At 40.0% G+C, this 15,145-nt stretch overlaps 1 protein-coding gene across 1 annotated transcript in view; it reads left to right on the top strand.

The window, feature by feature from the left end:
- The first annotated feature begins 527 nt into the window (after positions 1-527).
- The window catches only part of LOC149445573 (HEAT repeat-containing protein 6-like), a 51,198-nt gene continuing 36,580 nt past the window's right edge, over positions 528-15,145 (top strand). Inside the window, exons 1-3 of the mRNA XM_089653640.1 lie at positions 528-817; positions 12,293-12,470; positions 13,196-13,402. Of these exons, the coding sequence (XP_089509766.1) occupies positions 528-817; positions 12,293-12,470; positions 13,196-13,402 (675 nt within the window). The remainder of the gene's footprint in view (positions 818-12,292; positions 12,471-13,195; positions 13,403-15,145) is intronic.

The following is a 15,145-nucleotide window of genomic DNA, read 5'->3' on the forward strand; positions in this document are numbered from 1 at the left end:
ATTCTCAAAGGTGCAGCAACACACCAGAAGACAGGACATTGCCTTTCCAATGCAGCTGAAAATGTCCGATGTGTGCCTGTTTTTTTTTCTATTTGCATTTACTTATTGAACATATTATAGTGGTACTTTGTGTATTTTCTGTTCATGTTTTAGGTATATTTTTATTGAGACTAACCAGAAGCACTGCTAGTGTTTTTCCACGTGTTATTATTATATAAAATCTGTTGGTTGTTGTAACCACTAATTGATACAGGTGTTGAACATTTCTGGTTTGAATAAGATTTAATAAATGAACGATACAAACATATAACAGGTAGTGCTCATCTTCTTTGATTTCTTGTACATATATCTTTAATACAAATATGAATAGGTATGTACAAAGATGATCAAAAACACATTGGATATCCAGTAGCAACATGAATTTGCAGCTCTTGCCCCTTTTGTAAATTGTGGAGAAAAGAGAAAAGAACTACATCATTACAAAAACCTGAATTGTAATTTTTTTTTTTTTTTTTTTTTTAAATTTCATGCAGAACAAAAAGAAGAAATCCAGGGCTAAACAGAAAAAAGGCCAACAGGAGAGTGAGAAGAAAGATGGAACAGAAAGTGATTCAGGGGATGGACTCACTGCTGCTGTTGACAAATTGAAACTGTGTTCAGCAGGTGCAAACTACAATCCCTATTTAACTTCTCAGAAATCACCAATGAAAAATACTGGAAAGGATCCACCGCACTCACCATCTTCAAGATTTAAAAAAATGAGCAGCAGTGATTCTGAATTTTCAGATGCCGAAGGTGGCTTACAAAGTAAAATAAGGTCAGATTTTTATCATTTGTTTGTTTTTAGTGTGTGTGTGTGTGTGTGTGTGTGTGTGTGTGTGTGTGTGTGTGTGTGTGTGTGTGTGTGTGTGTGTGTGTGTGTGTGTGTGTGTGTGTATTGTCTAACTGCTCACAGTTTATTTGCACGTTATGGCACATTTACTACAAGAGTGCCCTCCCCCAGTGCTGTTCACTTCAGCATGTCAGTCATTGCTCCATCAGCCATCTTCTCCACTTCTGACCATATTTTTATTGCTGTCTGTGCCTTCCTGTCCTAAAGACAGCCACTCCCTAACATTTCTTGTACAGGTGCCATAGCGACATTGGCGGGGGAAGATCCTCAGTAAAGTCACAGACAGCAACAGAATCTGTCAGAAATGTTAATTCTATCAAAAGAATAAACTAAAAATGAAAGTCATCAGCTAAGTGCAATAACGTAGTAACTGTTTATTACATAAAACCAAATACCAGTGTACTCGCAACAGTACACAATCAAATGCATGTAGCAGATCCAGTTCTGTCAAAGGAAAACAGATACATCCAAGAGGGCACAGCTTCCTCATTTCAAGGGCAAATCCCTCTTCCACGGAGCTTAGCTGTGTTGGAACTAGACCTGCTGCATGCACTTGATTGTGTACTGTTGGGGGTACAATGGCATTTGGCTTTATTTAATCACTTGAGCTCCAAAAGATCTTATCCTCTTCATGATTAACACATCTTTCGCTATTCAGCACTGTGCTACTTTAACTGGAAATTGCATGGTCATGCCCCACTGTACTCTTTGCAGTTTTTTGGGGGGAAAATTAAGAAATTTTGAAAAAATTCACAATTCTTTCACCAGTGCAGTACAGCATCTTTTTTATATATATATATATATATATGTGTGTGTGTGTGTGTATATATGTGTGTGTGTGTGTGTATATATATGTGTGTGTGTGTATATATATATAGCTCAGTGTTACCATAGAGACACTGTATTACTGGGGGGGGGGGGAGGGGGTGATCAAGAATTTTTTTTTTACACTGTTATTGGTTATACAGTGGCAAAAATGTTCTGCTTGGGGATCAAATACTTATAAATTTAGTTGCAGTTCAGTGAGTAAGGTAACATTTGTATCACGTTTTTTTTTTTCTGGATTTTTGGTTGATGTTCTGTCTCTATCATTTTAAATACAGCTATGATAAAAATTATAGACCCTTCATTTCTTTGTAAGTGGGCAAACTTACAAAATCTGCAGGGGATCAAATAATTATTTTCCCCACTGCACAGTGAAGATCACAATGACGTACATGTACGTCGTGCATGTACGTGCCGCCCCACCACAGTATATTTACTGTGGCATGTCAGCAAGTGGTTAATAAAGAGTTACTCCATTGTTGCGCTAGGGCGGTGCGCCTTGTTTCTTTTCAGTGCTGGTTTCCCCTAAGGGCAGAAAGTCCATTACAATGTGCTGTGTGGAGTTTTCTAGTGGTGGATATCTTACCCACGTAGACAAAATTGAAGAGGAGTCTACTCTGAGCCCATACATGGATTTGTAGCCTTGAGGGCCTTTCCCTTTTTGTAGTGCTGACAATAATTTGTGTTTGTTTTTATATCCAGAGCACCCTGGGAATTCCAAAACCTGGCAAACTAGCCACTAGGGCGTGTAACAGTATATGACCCTGTTAACTTTGGTTGCTTTATGTATAAAGCTGTGCTTCAATTTTGGGGGCTCCAAAAGTACTCTGGAAAAATAATAAAGGTCTGCTAGCTCTATAGAACAGGGAACAGTTTCAGCAGTTTGAATGTTACTCCCTTCCTGCCGGCACCTCCTGGCCCTTTAAGAGTTTCAGACACCTGGGAGGGGCGTAGTTTAGGGATCATGTGACCGTCGTGACGCGTCGCCATGGCGGTCACATGATCAGGAAAGGTCCCGATCGAAAGAGCGGACCGAGACCTTTCCGTGAGTACCGCACATGTGTGTTTGGAGCGCGCAGAGCGCGCGCTCTCAGCACATATGTTTTTTGTTACCTGAACGCAAATGTGCAACCGCTCAGCGTCTAGGCCGAGACGGTGGGAGGCCGCACACATGTGTGTGCGGCCAGCGTAAAGGGGTTACCATGGGTTTGTTTTAGGACTCTGTGATCTAAATAAAGTGTAGGCATCTAGAAGTGTTTGCAAATATTTTTAGCAGCCTGACAGATGCCTTGTCAGTGCTTAATGCTGGCTGGTTCTGACAGGTAAAGCTCCAAAACTTCTGGGTGTCATTGCTTGCTGCTAAGCCCAGCACCCTTGTGCTCCTGCTTGGCCCATCACTATGATGCACTGCATCACTGATCAGTAGGAATGTGCATGAGGCAGGAAGGGATGAGCAAGCTTCAGCACTATGATGAAGTTTTGGAACCTTTCCTGTGAGAGCAGCCCGATTAGTATTTGAGAGGCTGCTGTGGGTATGTGCAGGAACCTCCTAGTACCCATTCTGTATACCTCCAGCAGTTTTTGTTTTTTTGGTTTTTTTTTTAGATGACAGGTTACCTGTATTTAATTTTCTCTTAGGCAAGCCACAGATGGTGCGATTTTTCTTTCTTGCATCCATGGGTGGTAGGAAAAAAGAGAGAAAGTACAGTGGATATAAAAAGTCTACACACCCCTGTTAAAATGTCAGGTTTCTGTGATATAAAGAAATAAGACAAAGATAAATCCTTTCAGAACTTTTACTACCTTTTTATTGTGACCTATAAACTGTTCAACTTAATTGAAAAACAAACTGAAATATTTTAGGGGGGGGGAGTAAACATAAAAAACTAAAATAGTGCGCTTGCATAAGTGTTCACACCCTATTGTAAATAGGGATGTAGCTGTATTCAGAATTAAGCAATCACATTCAAAATCATGTTAAATAGGAGTCAGTACACATCTGCTATCATTTAAAGTGCCTCTGATTAACCCCAAATAAAGTTCAGCTGTTCTAGTAGGTCTTTCCTGACATCTTCTTAGTCGCATCCTACAGCAAAAGCCATGGTCTGCAGAGAGCTTCCAAAGCATCAGAGGGATCTCACTGGTAAAAGGTATCAGTCAGGAGAAGGGTACAAAAGAATTTCCAAGGCATTAGATATACCATGGAACACAGTGAAGTGGAGAAAATATGGCGCCACGGTGACATTACCAAGAACTGGACGTCCCTCCAAAATTGATTACATTTTAGAAAACTGGTCTGAGAAGCTGCCAAGAGGCCTTCAGCAACATGAAAGGAGCTGCAGGAATATCTGGCAAGCACTGACTGTGTGGTACATGTGACAACAATCTCCCGTTTTCTTCATATGTCTGGGCTATGGGGGTAGAGTGGCAAGACGGAAGCCTTTTCTTATGAATAAAAACATCCAAGCCTGGCTAAATTTTGCAAAAGTCTCCCAAAAGCATGTGGGAAAATGTTCTATGGTCTGATGAAACCAAGGTTCACGCTCGTCTCCAGGACTTCTCCAGAGCCTGTCCCATCCTCTGGACCTCCCTACCACAGTATGTCCGGTCAGCCCCCACCCTGTCTGCCTTTAGGCGATCTTTGAAAACTCACTTATTCAGGGAAGCCTACCCCATCTCCCGCAGCTATTACCTTTTCTTTCACCTCCGCCTTCCTTTAGATTGTAAGCTCCATGAGCAGAGCCCTCCTATTCCTTCTTTACTGAAATGTATTGTAATTGTACTGTCTCCCTTATATTGTAAAGTGCTGCACAAACTGTTGGCACTATATAGATCCTGTATAATAATAATAATTATAAGGTTGAACTTTTTGGCCATAATTCTAAAAGATATGTGTGGCGCAAAAACAACACTGCACATCATGCTTAGTCAAGGTAGAGGGAATTATGAACAGTTCCAAATACCAGTCAATATTGGCACAAAACCTTCAGGCTTCTGCTAGAAAGCTGAACATGAAGAGGAACTTCATCTTTCAGTAAGACAATGACCCAAAGCATACATCCAAATCAACAAAGGAATGGCTTCACCAGAAGAAGATTCAAGTTTTGGAATGGCCCAGCCAGAGACCAGACCTGAATCCAATTGAAAATCTGTGGGGTGATCTGAAGAGGGCTGTGCACAGGAGATGCCCTTGCAACCTGACAGATTTGGAGTGTTCTTGCAAGGAAGAGTGGGCAAATACTGCCAAGTCCAGATGTGCCATGCTGATAGACTCAAAAAGACTGAGTGCTGTAATAAAATGAAAAGGTGCTTCAATAAAGTATTGGTTTATGGGTGTGCACACTTATGCAACCATATTATTTTCGTTGTTTTTTTTTATTCCCCTCCCTCCACCTAAAAGATTTCAGTTTGTTGTTCAACTGAGTTGTACAGTTTATAGGTTACATTAAAGGTGGAAAAAATTCTGAAATGATTTTTCTCATTGTTTGTCTAATTTTTTTTACATTACAGAAACCTGACATTTTAACAGTGGTGTGTAGACTTTTTATATCCACTGTAGATAGATTCCCCCATCAACACAGTGTTGATGGGGGAATCTCTCCATCCCTCTCCCTCAGCGCTATATCAAGGCTCTCTGCTGACAGAACACAAGGATTGCTGCTGGCGGATATATCCACCAGCAGTAATCTCTTGCAAAAAATCCAACAGGCTTGTTGTACTCAATATCAATCAATGGATTGACTTCAGTACAACCAGCCTTCCCATAGATGGATCGTATTTCAGCTGGTTCCGGCTGAGGTTCAATCCATCTATGGCTGGCTTAAGAATTTGTTAATAAGTACTATTCAGACTCATTGTTGGTTTATATTATTAAATCAGTCAGTAATTGGTTGGACTGTAGTGGTCCTGCAAGTTTTTACCCTTTTATATGTACTGTATGTTTTACCCTGTGTATAGGTTTTATGTTTTCCAACTGATGGTACAATATATTTCTGCACGCTTTTCTTTTTCCTAACTTTTATTTTGGGTTGTTTGGTTTAGCTGCAAAGCTGTTCTAGCTATTTTAATCATCTCTTTGACCTGATGAACAGTGACTAATGGGAATCATGTTCAGCATTGAAGAGAATCATTCCATTAGTGCTCCTAATCCTTTGTTATTTTTAATTGTGCAACATCCTCGGCTGCGTGCTGTCCCGATGAATAAATATAAAACATCCTTGGCCTGGACTAAGAATGATTTAAACCTTTGCAAATGCTTGTTTTAACTAAATGCTGTAATCTGCCTTTTAGGCATTCTTTAGCATAATACAGTGGCATATTTTACAGTTCAAGGCAGTAACTGTTGCAACTCATTAGAAATATCCTTGTGTGTCCCAGTAAGTTACAGCAAAAGGGAAAAAAAATCCTTTTGTATGATAGGTGAAATACTCTGACAGGAAGCACAGGGTTGTTCTAGCCAGCAAGTGAAGATCTTTTGTTCACAAGAAAAATGCAGTAAGGCTATGGCTACAGTGGTGTTTAAATATCCTTGCTAGGAGATTTAACTACTTGTTCACTTGCCTTATGAGCAGCACACTGAAATCAAGCAGAGGTTTAATCACTAGTGTTGCCCTAAAGAAAAGCTAAGGTCCTGCACTAGCTCTGTTCACATTGGAGTGAAATTGGCCATATGCTAATAGACTTTCTAACAAACATTTGTGTTAAAATTCTCATCAGTACATTTGGGGACATTGGCATTTGCTTTTAACATTCCAAATAAGAGCAAATGGACTTTTCTGAATAAAAATTCCACATTTACTGTTAGACATTAATTCATTTGAGAGAGAATTTCTATCCTGCTCCTTCAAATTTTCTCGAGACTGATCGAAAGTAAAAGTCAGCTTGACCGTATTAAAGTGAAACTAAACCGAGCAGTGTTAGATTGAATTACTTGTTCACATATTAGGGCAGCACAGTGGCTAAATGGCTAGCACTTCCACCTGGCAGTACTAGGGTCGTTGGTTCGAATCCCAGCCACGGCACCACCTGCCTGGAGTTTGCACATTCTCCCTGTGCCTGCGTGGGTTTCCTCCGGGTACTCCGGTTTCCTCCCACACTCCAAAGACATGCTGGTAGGTTAATTTGCTCCTGTCTAAATTGTCCCTATTATGTGTATGTATGAATGTGACTTAGGGGCCTTAGATTGTACACCCCTTGAGGGTTAGGGACTGATGTGAATGTAGAATATATATGTAAAGCACTGCGTAAATTGACGGCGCTATATAAGTAACTGAAATAAATAAATATTACAAATGTATGATGCCACTGTACAACCCAAATTCCATAAAAGTTGGGACACTGTGTAAAACCTACATAAAAACAGAATGCAATGATTTGCAAATCTCAAACCCATATTTTATTCACAATCAAAAATAGAAAACATATCAAATGTTTAAATTGAGAGAATGTACCATTTATAAGAAAAAAAAAAGACTGTTTAGTTTACTTGATTAGTTGCAAAATGTTCTTCTAGCTCTTCCTTGTTAGTACGGCTTACTTTGCCAGCTTTTATTTGCCCTTTCCCAACTTTTTTGAGATGTGTTGCTGCCATCAATTTTAAAATATATATATATTTTTTTTTTAAATGGGACACTTTCTCAAATCATTTTTTGCAAATCATTGCACTCTTTATGTAGGATTTAACATAGTCCAAACTTTTTTTGGAATTGTAGTTGTACTTTGAAAATATAAAATGCTCAGACTACTTTTTTCTGCGGCACTGTTATTGGTCATGTGATCTTTCCTTACTCTTGGCAGAGAAAGATCTGTGGGAGGAACTTAAATTACTCATGTATACTTTACACAGCAGATAATGTCTGCAATATTAGTATGTGACCAGCATAACACTGATTGGAGTAGTTTAGGTCACATGACTAAAAAATAAAAAAAATTAAGATGGTGTAGGTGGAGTCAAAGATGATTTAACACTAGCTTTCACTTTGTTCGTACAGCATCTGCTTTCTAGACTCTGCTTTTTATTTCACAGGTATAAGCAATTAAATTTGATATATTTGAGTGATATATAGTAAAGTGAAATTTTAGAAAAATGTATGCAGTACGTAAATGTAAGAATCACATGAACACAATGGTTCCTTATGCATTTGAATAAGGGCATTTTGCCTCTCTCAAAAAGAGATAAGCAACTGTTTTGCTAAACTAATACATAGAAACAATGTACTTTTTCCCTTACCTAGCACACCCCTGCTGGGGAGCCTTTTGGAAGTTTCTTAGTGAATCTAAACACGTGTGTGTGTATATATACAGTCATGGCCGAAATTGTTGGCACCCTTGATATTTTTCCTGAAAATCAAGTATTTCACACAAAAAAGGTATTGCATTAACACATGTTTTGCTATACACATGTTTATTCCCTTTGTATGTATTGGAACAAATATAAAACAGAGGCAGAAAAGCAAATATGACATAATGTCACACAAAACCCCAAAAATGGGCTGGACAAAAGTATTGGCACCCTTAACTTAATATTTGGTTGCACACCCTTTGGAAAACATAACTGAAATCAGTCGCTTCCTATAACCATCAATAAGCTTCTGACACCTCTCACCCGGAATTTTGGACCACTCTTCCTTTGCAAACAGCTCCAGGTCTCTCTTATTGGAAGGACACCTTTTCCCAACAGCAATTTTAAGATCTCTCCACAGGTGTTCAATGGGATTTAGATCTGGGCTCATTGCTGGCCACTTCAGAACTCTCCAGCGCTTCTTTGCCATCCATTTCTGAGTGCTTTTTGACGTATGTTTGGGGTCATTGTCCTGCTGGAAGACCCAGGATCTTGGACGCAAACCCAGCTTTCTGACACTGGGCCCTACAGTGCGACCCAAAATCCTTTGGTAATCCTCAGATTTCATGATGCCTTGCACACAGTCAAGGCACCCAGTGCCAGAGGCAGCAAAACAACCCCAAAACATCATTGAACCTCCACCATATTTTACCGTAGGTACTGTGTTTTGTTCTTTGTAGGCCTCATTCCGTTTTCGGTAAACAGTAGAATGATGTGCTTTACCGAAAAGCTCTATCTTGGTCTCATCTGTCCACAAGACGTTTTCCCAGAAGGCTTTTGGCTTACTCAAGTACATTTTGGCAAACTGTAGTCTTGCTTTTTTATGTCTCTGTGTCAGCAGTGGGGTCCTCCTGGGTCTCCTGCCATAGCGTTTCATTTCATTTAAATGTCGACGGATAGTTCGCGCTGACACTGATGCTCCCTGAGCCTGCAGGACAGCTTGAATGTCTTTGGAACATGTTTGGGGCTGCTTATCCACCATCCGGACTATTCTGCGTTGCAATCTTTCATCAATTTTCCTCATCCGTCCACGACCAGGGAGATTAGCTACAGTGCCATGGGTTGCAAACTTCTTGATAATGTTGCGCACTGTGGACAAAGGCAAATCTAGTTCTCTGGAGATGGACTTGTAACCTTGAGATTGTTGATATTTTGCCACAATTTTGGTTCTCAGGTCCTCAGACAGTTCTCGTCTCCTCTTTCTGTTGTCCATGCTTAGTGTGGCACAGACAGACACACAATGCAAAGGTTAAGTGAACGTCTCTCCTTTTTATCTGCTTTCAGGTGTGATTTCTATATTGCCCACACCTGTTACTTGCCCCAGGTGAGTTTACAGGAGCATCACATGCTTGTAACATTCTTATTTATCCGCAGTTGTGAAAGGGTGCCAATACTTTTGTCCAGCCCATTTTTGGAGGTTTGTGTGACATTATGTCGAATTTGCTTTCTTTCCTCCCTTTTTTTGTTTTGTCCCAATACACACAAAGGGAATAAACATGTGTATAGCAAAACATGTGTTAATGCAATACGTTTCGTGAGAAATACATGATTTCCTGGAGAAATATCAAGGGTGCCAACAATTTCGGCCATGACTGTATATATATTTTTATTTTTTTTACAAGGGCATGGAGGAGGAGGGAGGGGACTCTCATTTTACGCTGTATATAAACCCATATGTGTGACTCTAGAGAGAATGAATGGCAGGGAAGGCACCTAAATACGTAATAGATGTGGTAACGGTCAAGCTATACAATCACAAAGGACAGTGACAAGGAGGGAGCGCTGGATAACAGAGTATACACCTTGTTATATAGCTAGTAATGGCATTTTTTAATAATCTTGTTTAACCACTAGCCTACAGGGCACTTATACCCCCTTCCTGCCCAGGCCAATTTCCAGCTTTCAGCGCTGTCACACTTTGAATGACAATTGCGCGGTCATGCAACACTGTACCCATATGAAATTTTTATCATTTTTTTGAGACAGATAGAGCTTTCTTTTGGTGGTATTTAATCACCTCTGGGATTTTTATTTTTTCTTAAACAAACCAAAAACCACTGAAAATTTTGAAAAAAAAAAGTTTTTTCTTAGTTTTTGTTATACAATTTTGTAAATAAGTGATTTATCTCCTTCACTGATGTGCGTTATTGAGGCTGCAGTGATGGACACTGATAGGTGGCACTGATGAGGAGGCACTGGTAGGTTGCACTGATGGGCAATGACAGGCATCACTGATGGGCACTGAAAGGCAGCACTGATACATGGCACTGTTAGGCGGCACTGACTGGCACTGACTGGCACTGTTAGGCGGAACTGACTGGCACTGATAGGTGGCACTGATTGGCATTGATAGGTGGCACAGACTGGCACTGATAGGTGACATTGAAAGGCAGCTCAGATGGGCACTGATATGTGGCATTGATGTGGCACTGATGGGCACTGGCATGTGGCACTGATTAGCACTGACAGGTGGCACTTCTGGGGCCACACTGATCATCAGGGCACACTGATCATCAGTGCCCTGATGATCAGTGTACGTGTCCCCTCCGCGGAAAGCCAATTAACGGCTCTCCTCTCCTCTCGAGCTGTCAGCGTGACAGCTCGAAAGGAGAGAAATGCCGATAACCGACATTTCCGTGTTTACATGTGATCAGCTGTGATTGGACACAGCTGATCACATGACCGAGCCGACATCTTTGACTCTTTCCGTGATCCGCTGTGTCCGAGGGACACAGCGCACCGGCGATCGCTGCACGCTCCCTGAGCCGCGCATGCGCAGTGAGAATGGTAGGACGTCATATGACGTCCTACCAATCAGAACTAGAGAACCACCTTGTGCCCGTCGTACTATAGGGCGGGCGGAAGGTGGTTAATGACATTTTAACCATTAGAAAAGCAAACATTCCTAAAACAAAAAATATCGAACAAAATTCTTCTAGTGTTTTGACCACCTTAAGGGTCCATCTGCCAATTACTTTAAGGCTTTTACCTACAGTATGTCTTAAATTCATAATAAGCACCCATTTGCAAAAAAAGCCTTTTAGTAACAATTATTCTGATGTCTCATCCCAGAGTAAGGCAAGGCGAAGTTGAGTAGTCCATTCTCTCCAACAGTTGAGAAGGCTTAGAAAGGCAGTGTCACAAGGGAGGTATTTATTTCACTAGCTTCTATGTCTATTCTTCTTGGATAGTGCTGTACATTAAATATGTATACATTTGACATATTAAATTAAGATGTTATAAGTAAGCAGTGGTGTATATACAAAATTTTGATGGGACACACATTTTTCTTCACCTCTCCTGTCTGGTGAAATCTCTGTATCACACATTTATAATGCCTAAATACTGGTGGCTTGCACATCCCTTGTAATTTTACCTCTTTTTATGTGGATGGCTGAGGCAAGTTTTCAAATGACAAAATAACCAAAATATTTCTTCTGTCTTCTGCCATCATTTCGATAGCCACATCTCGTTCAGTGGCTCAGAAGCAGCTTTCATTGCTCCTGTCCACATGTACCGTAGGTTCACATCTCTGCGTATGCACGTGAAAATCCGTGCAGTCGCACCACCCGCACAGAGAAATGCGGACCCGTGGGTGGGTGCCATTAGTTCTAATGGCACGCTGCCTGCACTGGAAAACGCAACCGTACTGGGAACCGAGGTTCCAGTGCAGGCTGCGGTTTCCAAAGAAGTGCAGGGACTTCTTCCCTGCATGTCAGGGGCACGGGAGTCAGTTCAAATGAATGGGCTCTCGTGCCCGTGCAAAAGGTGGCCCGTGTTTATGTGAACCAGGGAGTAAGCAGCAGGACTCGCATGTAAGTTTGACAGCCAGGGTATTCTGTGTCTGTGGATTCCTGCAGTGCTCGGTTTGACAGCTGAGCTTTGGCATGTATGTTTCTTTAGAGTGATATTTGAGCCCGGCTAATTACAGGCGAGATGATTTCCCAGAGTAACCTTTGGGTGCTTTGGTACAGCCTGACCTTGCTCCCCAGGGAATTAATTAGACCCCTCCCCTGCTTAGGGGCTTTAGCAGATGTGCAAGCTGTTCTAGTGCAGTCATATGTCATAAACACTTTATACTGTTAGAAAATATGATGTAATATGAATTCTAAAAATATATTATCCAGTGAAGAGAGCAGTCGATGTATATATTAAAGTGGTTGTGAAAGGCTCAACGTTTTTTACCTTCATGCATTCTATGCAGCTCCCCCATAACAGATTTTATTTTCTTAAAGGTCTTTCCAAGCTAAAGTTCGACAAGGCGCAATATCCTGCTTTTTATCTACAATAAAGTCCATTGAAAAGAAAGTTCTTTATGGCTATTGGTCAGCTTTCGTCCCTGACATACCTGGCATAGGAAGTCCACAATCTGTGTCTCTCGTGACCGTAATACTTAAAGACTATTCTCCAAAGGTATGTATCACCTTAAAATATTCAACAAACATATACAAACTTATCCAGTGGCTACATCTTGAATATTTTTTCAATATAAAACTTGTAGATGGGCATACTTTCTGTCATTAAGATATTTATATAAAGAGTAACTCCACTTTTGTTGAGAGAAAAATCTCTGGGTGATCAATATACAATTGCAGAAATTTTAACAAACTTTGTTGTAGATTTCTGTTTCTTCTCTGAAGAAAAAGCGGTTTGTTCTTCTAGGTTTTTTGGATACTGACCTGGAATGGGAGTGGCTTCTTTATTATTGATCAGCTGATGCGCTTGCAGTGCTGTGATGAGGAAAGCTGCAAGGTCAGCATGTCTTTAGATGTGAATAATCCTTTAGGAGAATCTCACAAGAAAAAGACTTTCTGTTGAAGAGGATGCCTAAAATCTGACTATTCATGTCAATTCAGGTTGCCATATTGCATTGCATTTTACAGAATATTAGAGTACTGCAAATTGAAAAGGAAAGGACATATTGTTATATTTTGATATATTTTTTCCCATGAAAGTAAAGTTACACTTTAAGTGTTGTGTACCCTCTTTAGATCAATTTTAAAGGTTTAGCACATTTTTTTTTTCTGATGCATCCAAGGTCAGCCTAGTTTAATACTGATTTGCATATGTCTTTTGGCTAAATGTTATACTCGCCTTACCTTAATTTTTTTTTCCAGTAACCATTTTTCTGCTTTTAGACTCGTGCTTGTGCACTCCAAGTCCTTTCTGCCATACTGGATGGATCGAAGCAATTTCTTTCTGTTGCTGATGATGCAAGTGAATATAAACAAGCCTTTACTCCATTTTCAGTCACCATTGCCTCAAGTATTAGGGAACTGCACAGATGTCTGCTGCTAGCAATGGTTGCTGAGTCTTCAGCACAAACACTCACTCAAATAATTAAGGTCTGTATGCCTGCTTATTTAGTAGCACAGTGAAATGTGTCAAGACAAAGTGTGTATTGACTGGGAGTAAATGTGCGGACACCTAATTAGAATAGAGTTGTATATATTAGATCACAGTCTGCATCTCTACACAGAAAAGATTGTTGCTAGACTGCTTTTGTCCAAATGTTTATACAGACAAGGTTCTTTTCAGCTGAAACATTTTTAGCCAAATGTGTTAACCTACAATCAATGTAAATAATTCCAATACACAGTGTGGTATTTTTTTTATACAGCTTTTATGAAGGATTGTCTAAAAAGACTAATAAGCATCATAAACTTGTTGGATGGATTGATCAACTAGTATAATTCCGTACCTCCCAATGTTCTAAGATGGGAAATAGGGAAACCTTTTAGAACAAAGTATGTCAATGTTAAGAAAAAAATGCATCACGTATGTACAATAGAAGTACATGTTCATCATTGTTTTTTTTTTTAAAAGGTGTTTATTTTGCATTTATAAAACACAATCAATAACAGAAAAAGGCAAATAATAATAGAAACGCAAAACTAAAATCACAAAGTAAGGGTACATAAAAGGGGATCAAAAAACAAACAACAAATTATTGCAGGCCAGAAACCCCATACATATAACAAGAAAGAATCCCAAAACAAAAATAACATAACAACAGTTAAGCAGTCAGAAACCTACAAATACACAACCTAACACATACAAGAGACACAAACAAACACCCACACCATCAACTCCCTTACAGATCAGAGGAAATCCTGTGACAATGGTTGTAACAAGAGAGCATCTCCCCAAAAAGAGTCCGCTATATCTAGCCAGGGCTGCCAGATTTTCGTAAATGTTTTGAGGGCAGGCCCGTCTTTATAGATCAGCTTATATTGAGGCAGCACCAGATTAACCATGCAATAAAATCGGTGTATAGAGGGTGGAGTATCACCCTTCCAATTCAACAAAACATTTTTCATCATTGTTGATCTGCCAGAAGTGCACTGCGCTCTTAAGCCCTGTTGTGGGTTGATAACACAGTGGGGATTATTTACTAAAACTGGAGAGTAAACTCTGAACAGAAACTAATCAGCTTCCAGGTTTTATTGTCAAAGTTTAATTGAGCAAGCTGAAGTTAGAAGCTGATTGGCTACCATACATAGCTGCACCAGATTCTGAGTGCACCAGCTTTAGTAACTCTCCCCCAGAATTTTGTGATCAGTGGGTGGTCAGCCCTCCCATTGTCTTTTGCTAAATTACTCATTGACCACCACTTTCGGATCTCTATGCCACAAAGGCTAATCATTCTGTAGTCTCAAATAAGCGCTGGAAGTGTGGAAAGGACACAGGATAGCACTAAAATTTTGATGAAATAATTTTTTTTTACTGCACTTATCAAACGGATATAACAGAATGTTTTCAATTGTGTATTCAACACCAAAGAAAGACCAGATTTGTAAGGGTCTGCCCAAACCCTCCTAAGACTCCTAAACAGGGAGTGTGACTGGTACCTATGCTTTTGACACCTTGGGAGCTGGGACGATCTCGGTGTTGGGGTTTACATACACTGTTAGTACAGTGTTTTTAGAAATCTGTTTGCTAAGTCTGTACTTTGATATATTCAGGCCGTTCAAAGCATATTGTATACTTTATTATTACTGCTGGCTTTTACTACCTGAAGTAGGTTTTCAAGAAAGCATCACAGTGGTTATTTCTTTTGTAAAAGAAACATTTCTTCAGATGGTGTA

This window comes from Staurois parvus, unplaced genomic scaffold (assembly GCF_062004578.1).
Source record: "Staurois parvus isolate SC_StPar_1 unplaced genomic scaffold, SC_StPar_1.0 ptg000717l, whole genome shotgun sequence".
Classification (NCBI taxonomy): domain Eukaryota; kingdom Metazoa; phylum Chordata; class Amphibia; order Anura; family Ranidae; genus Staurois; species Staurois parvus.